The 12,658-nt window shown below is 43.1% G+C and overlaps 1 protein-coding gene across 1 annotated transcript; it reads left to right on the top strand.

The window, feature by feature from the left end:
• The first annotated feature begins 299 nt into the window (after positions 1–299).
• On the top strand, positions 300–12,453 carry srms (src-related kinase lacking C-terminal regulatory tyrosine and N-terminal myristylation sites). Its single transcript, XM_023798998.2, has 8 exons — positions 300–1,101; positions 2,902–3,023; positions 3,766–3,932; positions 6,304–6,451; positions 7,341–7,499; positions 10,727–10,908; positions 11,479–11,635; positions 11,724–12,453. Exons 1-8 carry the CDS (start codon positions 755–757, stop codon positions 11,921–11,923), a joined length of 1,482 nt encoding a protein of 493 aa, XP_023654766.1. The 5' UTR covers positions 300–754; the 3' UTR covers positions 11,924–12,453.
• The last annotated feature ends 205 nt before the right edge of the window (positions 12,454–12,658 follow it).

The following is a 12,658-nucleotide window of genomic DNA, read 5'->3' as shown; positions in this document are numbered from 1 at the left end:
TAACGGTCCGCGTGGACTTTACCATTGAGAACCATACCACAACAATTCATTAATAGGCTTAATAGGCTAAAAAAAAGAATTAGAGTGAAAATATTAGTTTAGCAAAACTAACAGCCGGTTATACAATGCAGTTTTGTAACAATTAATGTTATTCGCTTTACAAATTAATGCAATAGGCTACTTATTGAATTTATATTTGATGTATCAGCAATTTAATGCCTATTGATCGCAGATGCCAGTAAAACGCTTAATTCCAAAACGTTATAAATTCGCCGCATGAGTAGCTTAAATGACAGTATTATGCTGCGCGATGCTAACATGACGATCGTAACCTTCGTTTTTAAAGCCTTTATGATATGCAGGTAGCAGTACCACGCTGGGCAGTAATAACTCGCCTTGAGAATACTACACAACTCATCATTATGCAAAGTATAAACCCACCAACTTTTGTCAGCCGGCTTCACAAATGAGACGTTAGTCCATTATGTCGTTTCCGCATTCCCGGCGACCTCTCAGTTCAGTACCCAGGATAGGCTATATTCAACAGAAACCGGTTTCATCAGATTGTCAGTCTCTGTTTTAGTGTTTTAGGAACTGCCCTGCGCTGCCTGCGAGATCGTACTCAGCAATAAGTGTTTCATAGGTAGGTGGAGAGAACAGGACTGACATTGATATTGTCGCTTTGTTCTCCTGCAAGGAAAAAAAAACATACAGTATTGCCGTCGGTTTGCGGAGCTGGAGACGCTGGCTCGGGATGGAGGGCTGCTGTCGGACCTGCATGCCGTGTATGGGTAGGTTATGGAACTGGATATGGCCCGAATCCAGCGACCCGTCCTGCTCGGAAGCCGCAGAAATCCGCACCGTTTCGGGGGACATCCGGATCCCGGACCCGCGGAAGAAGCCTGCGCAGCTTTACGCAGCTCTCTTCGACTTCGAAGCCCGCAGCGACGAGGAGCTGTCCGTGAAAGAAGGCGACAAACTGTCGATCATAGAGAAACGGGGGGAGTACGTCCTGGCCAAAAAGCTCACCGGCTCGCTGGAGTCCGGCTTAGTCCCTGCAAATTATGTCACACTGCTGCAAGATGAATTTGCCAATTACAAGTGAGTGTTTCCTACTTCCCACTCTTCCCACGAATCCCCAAACGCAGATTAGCGAATTATTAAACTATTTGCTTCTGTTACAGGCTTGACACACACATGGTTTTAGGATTATAGCTACAGCTAGCATACAGCTCACGAGTGTGGTTTGGAAAGACAGTACTAATAGCCTAGCGTAGCTGATGAAATATTTTGTTTTGTTTTTTTTTTTTTTGTAAATAAATGAATGCTGTGTAATTACATTAAAATTCATGAAACCCAAAAGTTAAACAGAAACTAAGAAGTGGAGCAGTACTGTAGTTAAATGACAGGTGGCTTTGTATTTAGTACTAAATTGTCTGTACAATATGTGGACTGTTGGACTCCATTGTTCTATCAGATGCATATCTTTAGTAAATATAATGAGTTTTTGTTTCGGAAAGTGTGTTTTTGCGTATGCCCGAGAGAGTGGTACGCGCGCTGGATTTTGATGACAGCATTCAGAGCCTCGCAAACTAATTAACTCCCTTTGTTTTCAGACAAAGCTGATTAATCTCTATGGGCACACAGAGACTGCTGACGAAGTGACGCCCTGCACCCTATCCCCATAGCACTCTCCCTTTCCAATTATTTAAAAACGTTAATTTTGCGGGACACTGCCGCCTACATTGACACCTTCACGTACACCGCCCGTCCTGAATTAGCTCCCTTAAACAAATCCAATTAAAGTCATATTAATTAGTGAGCCGATACTCCCAGGCAGAGGAGTTTCTGTGAAACCTGTATTTCGCGAAGCTGGGCCATGTGCGCGCTGACGGCGCCGCGTCCGCCCTTGTGTACTTTACGCTTTACTGTGTAACTAATCTAACGCTGGCGAAAGCGGCGTATTTCTCTGCGTTTGCCCACTCGTATAGTCTCCATTGTAAGTGTAAGTGTGTCCCGCGGTGATGGCTACCTGCGTTGTATCAAGCCGCTTTTGTGGGTGGTCATCTCAGATATTTTTGACTGGTGCAACGTAAAAAGCTGCGGAAAATTAATTACTATTTTTATGCTTTGTTGAAGCCAATATGCTAATATATGCTAATAGAAGTGATCGAATTATATAGATCGCCTAAAATTTCACGGTATATCCATGAACTTCCTCGTGCCTGTAGGTAGGCCTATTAATTTTATTTGTATTATCTTTAATGTAATATTAATCTTAATGAATACTATGATAATCTCCTCCATCCATCTTCCATACCATACGTCGGTGCGTAGAATTGTGGTTGATTATATATGGCTGATTTTGCATTTATGTGTGCTGTTACGCTGGGCACGTCGTGCATGGACTGCGTCCTTGGTTTGTGCAGTTTGCACGCTCTATTAATTTCCCCTGGCTCCCAATACCGTGTGAATCTGTGCGGTGCACTGAGGTGACTGCCCTCCAGTGCGAATGTCCCCTTCCTTGCTTCCAGGGATAATATCTGGATTATCACGCTTTTTTGCATTGATTGGTATTAATTACTGAAGCGCGTACAAGTATTTGACATTTTATGTCGCAATACAATATAGGGCCGAACGTTTTTCCGTAAGAATCAGCACATTCTAAGGATGTTTTTTCAGTGACCCAGTCGGATATCTTCATCTGTGTTTACAGTTGGTTCGCTTTAAGCAAAATGAAAGAGAACCGGTTCGACACAGTAACTCGATTTTCCCTATAGAACAAAGAGCGACCGAACCCAATCTCCGTTAATATAACTTTATAACAATGTAACAGTTGGAGTAAATATGGGACTGAAGAGCTGATAGCCATCTATACACCCCTTTTCATTTACTGTCGAGGTGGTATTACGGCAATATCAACAGAGAAAAGGCTGAGAAGCTTCTCCTGGCGCCGCAGAATAAGAGTGGCTCCTTCCTGGTCCGCATCAGTGAGAGCCACAGTGATGAGTACACAATTTCAGGTGAGCTCCGCCGCGTCTTGAAGCGTGCATGAAGGCACGTCCGGCCCGGCAAGCCATGCAAGAGAAAGACAATGCGCACCCGGTGCCTGCAGGTGGCGCAAAAATCGATACTCCCCGGCATTAAAACTTTGAGGTATTGAAACGTCACCAGAGAAAAATGCATGTAACTTGAGGTCGTCTTTTGTTTAATGTTATGCAGTGTTGGATGTATCCATCAATGTCTCTGCAGGGCTCTCGGTTTTAGTAAAATGTTGCAGTGGAGCTCAGAAACTGCAAATGTTTTTTGTCCTTTAAGACATAAATCGTATATTGGAATAAAATGATGGTATTAATTATTTGATTTGAATAATGGGCTGCACACATTTTATGAGTACACTGTCAGAGGAAAAAAAAAAGAGGTACTAATGGTACAGAAATGTAACTCTGAGTCCGTTTCTGTACCTTAAAAGTACGTTTACCCACAGCTAAGTGTACAATTGGCAGGGTACAGCCCTAGTGACAAGCAAAGATACAAACTGGTACCTTTTTTCTGACACTGTAGGTAAAAATACATTTGTTTATATTTGTATTTTCAGCAAAACCTATGATGTGAGAATTTTGTCATTCGAATAGGCCTATATGAAATAAACCTTTATACTCTTCTGGTAATGGAGGCTTTTACCTGAATGTCAGTTTTCACAGCCCAGTACACCATGCAGCCATTGCCTTAGCAGGTAAGAGCTTTTTTCCCTTTGTTAAACAGCCAGGAATGAAGGCAAGGTCTTCCATTTCCGAATCCATCGCTCAGCCATCGGCGCATACTATGTGTCTGATAAGATTTCATTCGCCACCTTGGACGAGCTGGTGTGCTATTACCAGAACAACTCCAAGAGCCTTGGCGTGCCTCTGGTCCTGCCCTGTGCCCAGCAGGTGCGTTCACCGGACCGACTGATCACAGATGATAAGTAGCCTGTCATCTGCCTAAATCTCATGTAATGTTATAACTGCACCCTCTGAAGTGTTACTCAATTTGTGTTTGAAATCTTAATGTATAGGGTCTTACCTTACAATGCTATTGTTAATTGTTACTATGATCTTCTCCTGCTGTGATAAACATTATTAGTTGCTAAAAATAATCCAGGCCTACTTCATAGCCTGACACGTGTTTGTTTCGTCTTTCACACTTGCCTGTGATTACCACTGTTGCTAACCCCAGGGTATTCTGGTACACACCAGGTGTGAAAACAGCAGAGATACAATATTACAACCAGGCCAGTAGCCAGAATGAATGAATTTGGGGGTGGGGGTGGCAATTGTATGGATGGGCAGGGATTGGGAACATCAGTGAGTCCGAGTCAAGTCTCGAGTCATTTGCCCTCAAGTCTAAGTAGAGTCCAAATCTTTATAATTTTTGATGACAAGTCATGAGTCATCAAATTTGTGACTCAAGTGCAAGTCAAATTGTGAGTCATGTAACTTGAGTCCCTACCTATGTCACTTTTTTACCTCAAGTGATTAATACTTGCTGCAGCAAAAACCCACCACAGTACGTTGTGTGTATATAGGCAGAAAGAGGTTGAAAATAGAGTCTCCACTCTTGTCATGGTTGACCTCATGTCTTGCATCCGGGTATATGCAGAGAGCGATGCATCTTTCCAACAAACTATCTCAGGAGACCTTGCAGTCAGCCAATTGAAAATGCAGACAGCAGAGAATTAACATTATGGCAGCCAGAGGGGAGCTATAATCTCAAGTTATAGGGTCCAAGTTGAATCCATGTCTCAAGTCGCTGCTCTCAAGTGCAAGTCGAGTCACAAGTCATCAAATTTGTCAAGTCATGAGTCAGTGACTCGTGTCCACCTCTGCTGATGGGTCCTTCTTGGTAGATTTTACTAACTGGGGCGGAAGCAAATTTTGAGGGGTTGTTTGAACTATATAAAAATATACTACCCTGCTACTTGCCTGATCTGTAGTAAACAATTTTTTTTTTTGGAGTGGGGGGTCATTTCACTATGGGGCTTTGTGCCTGATTACAGGTGTGTTAGACCTAGGCATATCTGCTTGGTTTTCTTTTTTGCACATGGAACGCACTCTGTCAACTCGATTGATAATCAATGTACTTCTGTGTAATATCGGTGGTGAAACTTGCCAGTGCTTATTAGCGGAATAACATTACGTTGTTTTTTTTTATTCTGTGGAAAGCAAAAGATCCATCTGTTGGCCAGATTTAATAATGAATTATAAACATGTTGTGGGCCGTATGAAGGAAATGCATTGTCCCATTTTTAACCAATACGAGACGTGATAACTAGGCCTGATTTATAACTAACCAAATGACTTGTTCATTCTCCATGATTTGGGGTGCTGACTGACCGCTGTGTGATCACTACTACAGAAAAGCAGCCATCATTTAGCTTATGCTGCGTAATGTCCGGTCCTGTCTAAATTGTTTTTCCTGAAAAAGTTATCTACGTTACCCATACTTGTTCTCATGCTGATCTGTTTCGAAAATTAGAATGGGCATTTGTATTTTAGTCATCTGACTAAAACTAAATTAAAAATGGTTGTCTAACACTGATATTTACGAAAACTGAGCTATTAATCAGCAGAATTACTAAGCTGCAGTAACAAAGGATTGTCATTTAACAGCCTCGTGCTTTACTATGAAAGACTCACATCAAGCTGTTTTCTTGCCATTGAAGTGCTTCTGTCTAGATTGCTTTCATAAGGAGAGTTTTCCGTGTCACTGGTCTGTTACTGGTTTTTGGCTGCTCTGGGATATGCAGGGAGAGTCTGCAAAATAAAACTCATCAATGACAGGGATGACATTAATTATATTATTATACCATGTTGCCATTAAGTCCTGTTCTGTTATTTTTACTCAAGGTTCCTCATTACCTTGAAGCACTGAGTGGCAGCTTAATTTGCGGGTTAAATGTTGATAGAATAAATTAGCATGGTAAATAATGTTGTCTATATTTTGAAACACTAAATTAGCTTCATGGTGCTGTGCACAGATTATCAGAATAAATTTCTTTCAACCGCTTATCCTGGTCAGGGTCACGGGGAGGATTCTTAGATAAAGTTATCAAGTTCCATATTTACTGTGCTGGGAAACTGGTGCAGGCGGGAGTTTTTCCTTTATTAGGGAGCAATTTAAAGTTCATAAAGGACTTTTAAGAAGCTCTGTCCTTGTGCAGCCAATCAGAATTTGTCTCTCTGGGGAAGGTGAGTCAGGTGACCCCATGGGTCAGCTGATCAGTTCCCATCAATGGCCCTAACGCAGTGTACACTTCCACAGAGAGAGCTCTTCGACATGGAACCCTGGGAGAGGCCGCGGGAGGATTTCATCCTGCAGAGGAAGCTGGGGAAAGGGCACTTCGGAGAAGTCTGGGAGGCTCTCTGGACAACAGAGAAAAAACGGGTTGCCGTTAAGATGTTGAGGCAAGGTGACTGCTGTGTGTTGATATACTGTAGTTATGGACTCTGGGAGAGACTGAACACGCGGCTCACGGTCACCCACAATCCCAGAGCCCCTCCTCCATGGAGGACAGGCACCACCTGCAGGACACTTTCATTTATGCAGATCTCTGCGGTTTCTTCGCTACGAACACCATTACCTATATGAAAAATCGCCCAGAAGCCTTTGGGATGGCTCTACAAAGCACTTTCCTGTGATGGAGATGTGTGGTGCCAAGTTATTTCCCAGAATAAGCTGCAATTTTCAGTAATAATTGCAGACTTTGGGGAATTACCCTCGCAGAGGTGAAAATTAAGAGCAGCGTGCAGTATAAATGAATAAAAGTTTGATCACGGTAAAGTTGCAGATGACTAATTCATGAGGAGCGTCCCCTGATTGTGTCGCAGAGGGTTACGGCTGCCCATGGAGCCTGATTTTCTGCTCCATCTGCGTCATTCGAATCTCAATTGTGAGGAAGTTTCTGACAGCTGCCGTACCTTTAGCCGAACACGCTGCCCTCTTTGTTCCTCTTTTAGATGTCAGTCAGCTGCGCACTTATCTCAGTTTCATGAGGACGATGCTTTTTACTGCTAATGAGTTTCTGAACCCGGGTCAGAACAACCACTGGACCAGGCTGCATCCCATATAGATACCAGCAGCGTAAACATCGGTCTTTAGACCATTGCAACTGCAATCTGGTCTAAGCTTTGCCATAGTAGCCATGGTTACTTGCCTGCGAATTGGTGCAGTAAAATATCCAGCTGTTGTACTCGAGCAGACAGGAAGTGGGGATTGCAGTAAGCAACGTGCTGGTAAGTCGGGCGTCACTGGTGGTGACTGGCTGTGCTCTGTGCCCCCCGCCCCCCCCCACCCCACAGAGGATACCAAGCAGGATGAGTTTGTGAAGGAGGTGCAAGCACTGAAGAGCCTCCATCACCCCAAGCTGATCCAGCTGCTGGCGCTGTGCTCCCGGGGCGAGCCCATCTACATCATCACCGAGCTCATGACGAAGGGCAGCCTGAAGGCCTACCTGGGCTGTGAGTACCGGGGGGACCCAGAACCGGCCAATCTGTCCGGGGATCTGGGACAGCCAGACAGGCGGAGATCCCAGATCACCACATCATAGCTGTGAGCAGGGGCCCGATTGTGGTTTCTGGGGCTCCACTCAAAAATGACTATTTTTGACTCCCCTCTTGTAATGACTATTAGTGGCCTACAGGGGGCTCCCAAACATCTGTGTGTGTGGGATAGATATTCCAAAAGGTGTGAATAATCACAAAATTCATCTTCTCACCATTTTTAAGTAGCATCACGTTTAAATTCCTATATTCATCTGTAAACAATTGCGAATTATCCAATAAATACACTTGGGCTAGGTTGCACCAACATGGATTAAATTAATCCTGTGGCCTGTACTACGAAGCGGGGTTACTGGCTTATCGGGGTAATTTGTCGGATTTAAGGTAGTCTGGGCAAGAAGTAAGTGAACAAATATGAAATCCATTTAAACTGTGGTACTTTAAACCTGACAAGTTACCCCGATCAGCCAGTAACCCTACTTCGTAATACAGGCCACTGGTGTTTAAACTGGTTTAACTAACCCAGGGTTAAAATTTAAACTATGATTGAAATAGGATCCATTTAGGTTCAGTGTCCGCCATGATGGATTCCAACGAAACGCAAGCAAATTCACAATGCATCTAGCCTAAATAAATATGGCCCTAAATAAAGTTAACACAAATGTCTCATGAACTTTTTAAAAATAAAATCCAATACATTTACCACACTTTTGCTTCAATTATGCTGATTTACATAATTTTTTCATTCACAACTTGGATATTAATTGAGCAGGAGTCCTTTCAATTTTAGATAAAACTACAAACATAATTTCATATGAAACTACACCGCCACACCAAAACAGTCATTTTGTTACTTATTTGTTAGTTATTGAGGAACCAATAGCAACACAGCCTGTTATTTATATTTACTTATATGGTTCTTGCCGTGTTTATGATTCATATTAAATTTGGCCAGCAGATCGATCCTTCGTTTTCCACAGAATACAAAACGATAACGTTATCCTGCTAATAAGCGTTAGCAAGTTTCACCGGCGATATTAGATAAAAGTATATTGGCTAGTGGTCGGATTTTCCGATGAAGAAATATAAAGACATAAGCAAAAATGTATTTATTGACACATTAAATGTAATTGTGCAGACGGAATTATTTTTGCAGCCCAATTTTTGCTCTGCAACATCTCTTCTGCACTTCCGTGCAACATCCATGTTAACGCCGGTGTTTGTGGGCGACCGATGGTTAAGCTGTGGCAGTGTGAAATTGCCAATTTCTGCAGGCTGTGGTCTTGTGAATTCCAAAAAGATCCTCGTCAACCATCTGAAAAAGCAAAGCTGTAAGGAGCTGGAGAAGTGGAGGTACTGTAGAGAAGAGTTCCTCTCACTTCCATGCATGATAGCTGGTCCTACCTTCCTACTGAGGTATATGACACTTTTGTAAATTGATACCGCTGGGAAAATTCACTATTGCTTTAAGAAAAAAACACAGTTGGGTTTAACCCATCTTGAATTTTCCTACATGGGACTATTTCCTCTGATCCCACCCAGCAAAAAAATGTAGCCATGTTGTTAATAAAACTGAAACGGATGTAACGTAAACCTCCTCAAGGGGTGTTTTAAATATGACTGCTAATCCAGCTTTATATTAGGTTTTAAATTTACTGGTGCAACAGACTTGAATTTAATCTACATTTTAAGTGGAAATTAAACTGAGATTACCAAAGGTTTAGATTGAATCAGGATTAATTGTGAACTAAATTTAAACAAAATTTTTAAGTTTGGTGCAACAGGATTAGAAGATAGATCTTGATTTAATCCAGTTTAAAAGTTAAACCATGATGGTGCAATCCAGCCTTAGAAGCCACTTTATTAGAACCCACTTTACCATGGACCCCTACCTAGTACCATGTAGGAACCACTTTATTAGGGATCCCTACCTAGTACCACGTAGGAACCACTTTATTAGGGACCCCTACCTAGTACCATGTAGGAACCACTTTATTAGGGACCCCTACCTAGTACCACGTAGGAACCACTTTATTAGGGACCCCTACCTAGTACCACGTAGGAACCACTTTATTAGGGACCCCTACCTAGTACCATGTAGGAACCACTTTATTAGGGACCCCTACCTAGTACCATGTAGGAACCACTTTATTAGGGACCCCTACCTAGTACCACGTAGGAACCACTTTATTAGGGACCCCTACCTAGTACCACGTAGGAACCACTTTATTAGGGACCCCTACCTAGTACCACGTAGGAACCACTTTATTAGGGACCCCTACCTAGTACCACGTAGGAACCACTTTATTAGGGACCCCTACCTAGTACCATGTAGGAACCACTTTATTAGGGACCCCTACCTAGTACCACGTAGGAACCACTTTATTAGGGACCCCTACCTAGTACCATGTAGGAACCACTTTATTAGGGACCCCTACCTAGTACCATGTAGGAACCACTTTATTAGGGACCCCTACCTAGTACCATATAGGAACCACTTTATTAGGGACCCCTACCTAGTACCATGTAGGAACCACTTTATTAGGGACCCCTACCTAGTACCACGTAGGAACCACTTTATTAGGGACCCCTACCTAGTACCATGTAGGAACCACTTTATTAGGGACCCCTACCTAGTACCATGTAGGAACCACTTTATTAGGGACCCCTACCTAGTACCATGTAGGAACCACTTTATTAGGGACCCCTACCTAGTACCATGTAGGAACCACTTTATTAGGGACCCCTACCTAGTACCATGTAGGAACCACTTTATTAGGGACCCCTACCTAGTACCATGTAGGAACCACTTTATTAGGGACCCCTACCTAGTACCATGTAGGAACCACTTTATTAGCTAGTACTGTGACTGTGTGGATCACTTAACCTAAGTAAAACTGGCCACTGAGTGTATATTTTTCAGTTAAGTAGCAGTTCCTTTTTCATTTGAAGAAAAAACACCTGTGTTTTTTTATTATTTTTAAACATAGTTAATTGCAGAAGTATGTAATCACCATGTAGTCATTCCCACATCGACTTACCTGTGTTAGGGTCAGCGGGCAGCCTGAAGCCTAGCCAGGTGGGGGCACAAGGATGGGACAACCCTGGACAAGATGCCAGCCCATAACACTGTGTAACAAGGGGGTAAACAAGCCAGCTAATGTCTGTTTTCTTGCTTGTTCCAGCTGTTGAAGGGCAGTTACTGACCTCCGCCCACTTGATCTACATGGCCAGTCAGGTGGCTGAGGGCATGGCCTACCTAGAGGACCGCTACATCGTCCACAGGGACCTTGCGGCCCGAAACATCCTGGTCGGGGAAGATCTGGTCTGCAAGGTGGCCGATTTCGGGCTCGCTCGCATTATAAGGGTAAACTATATTACTGTTAAATTACCTTCTTTTTTTTACGTTAAATTACTAGCATGTATTCATGTGTTTGTATTTACGGTGTGCTCATCTCATTGTACAAAAATGTGCTGAAGTTGAAAAAGTGAATAGAAATATCTACTTCTAAAGAAAAAGGGGGTGACTCCACAAATATAGACTATCATAAGGACACATTAGATCGGTTTCAGTCAGTAATAACTAATGCAATAGTTTTAACGCGTTCCTAATACCCTGGAAATGTTTCGTTTGTTCACAGAATAACAGACGAATCTGTTTTCGTGTGGTGGTGGTTTTTTTTTAAAAAAGATTTCCATATAGATTTTTTACTAAATATGCTTCTCGATTATACGGTACAATTCAGGAGCTTTCGTCTGAAGGAATACAGCAACGTAGCTTCACCTTAATTGTATACAGACACTGAAAGGTTAAGTCACGGTTCAAGTTTCGCCCTAGGTAATCTTTTATTACTTTATTACATACCCATGCGTGTCTCGACGAGCTGAAATGAGATACCACGAATGCGTTACCCCTGCGTTCTGTCTCCCCCTACAGGACAGCGTGTATACTGCAAGCAGGACCACAAAGATCCCTGTTAGGTGGACGGCGCCAGAGGCGGCCCTGCACCAGCGCTTCTCGGTCAAGTCCGACATCTGGTCCTTTGGCGTTCTACTCTACGAGATGATGACGAGGGGGAAGCTACCTTACGACGGTGGGCGCACGAACGATTAGCTGGGAAAACGAACAAATAAAATAATAAATAAATCGGTCAGCGGGTAACACTTCTCTTTGTTCCACAGGTAAGACTAACAAGGAGGTCATAGAGCTCTTGACCTCAGGGTACAGACTGCCTTGTCCGTCGCGCTGCCCAGCCAACATCTACCACATAATGATGCAGTGCTGGAACCCCGAGAGCGCACAGCGACCCTCCTTCCATGCGCTGCACAGCCAACTGGACAAAATGTACTCCAGGCTGTATTACAAGACCGTTGATGTGTAGGGACAGCCGAAGAGCACGCGACGAGGGACACGCGCGCGCCGCTGGATGGACGGACCACGTGTGCGCGCGCTTGTTTCCCTCTACTGAATAATCATTTTGAGATGTTTATTTTTTTACATCGGCACTTGCCGGTTTTAAGCTTATAGTGAATGCAGGTTAACGTTGTTTTTCACGCGAGGAAATGTGCAATACAGACCAGGAATTTAATCTCGTGAGGGAGGGGGGGTAAATTCTTCTTCGTTGTCGTGGACTTCTGAGGGTCGATTTGGATCTACTCTTACAAGGTGTAAGTTTGGTACACAAGAGAGTGCTTATGTTTACAAATTCATCCAATGCCAACTGTACAAAAATGATTTTTGTTGGGGGGGGGGGGGGGGTGAGGAGGGTTGACCAGAGAAATTTTGACCAGTGCAATGCGGCTCTGGAAGATTAAAACATTGTAGCTTTTCTGGAGCTAAGAAATTAAAGTATGAAATAAATGGTATTTAAATACTTTATGGTATTTGACAAATAAAAATATCAAGATATCAGCTTCCTCTCAATTCTACTTTGATGTGGTCAAACGGGTTTTAGACGCTTAAGTGTCGTAATGCAAGATTTTCCGAGGCTATCAAGCTGCACCCCCAAATATATTTATTTGTTCGTTTGTTCTGGGTAAGATACAATCTCTTACCGTCAGCTACAAAGTGCGACTTTATTGTTATGGTCTTCAAAATGCCACTGATAAGGAAGCCT

The sequence above is a fragment of the Paramormyrops kingsleyae genome, chromosome 18, assembly GCF_048594095.1.
Source record: "Paramormyrops kingsleyae isolate MSU_618 chromosome 18, PKINGS_0.4, whole genome shotgun sequence".
NCBI classification, from domain to species: domain Eukaryota; kingdom Metazoa; phylum Chordata; class Actinopteri; order Osteoglossiformes; family Mormyridae; genus Paramormyrops; species Paramormyrops kingsleyae.
This window is presented reverse-complemented; position numbering and strand designations above follow the sequence as displayed.

Excerpts from the sequence above, each read along its gene's own strand:
- srms (XM_023798998.2), top strand. The coding sequence starts at position 755 with ATGGAGGGCTGCTGTCGGACCTGCATGCCGTGTATGGGTAGGTTATGG. Across the intron at positions 3,024-3,765 it reads TGATGAGTACACAATTTCAG|CCAGGAATGAAGGCAAGGTC; the intron begins GTGAGCTCCGCC and ends TTTGTTAAACAG. Across the intron at positions 6,452-7,340 it reads CGTTAAGATGTTGAGGCAAG|AGGATACCAAGCAGGATGAG; the intron begins GTGACTGCTGTG and ends CCCACCCCACAG.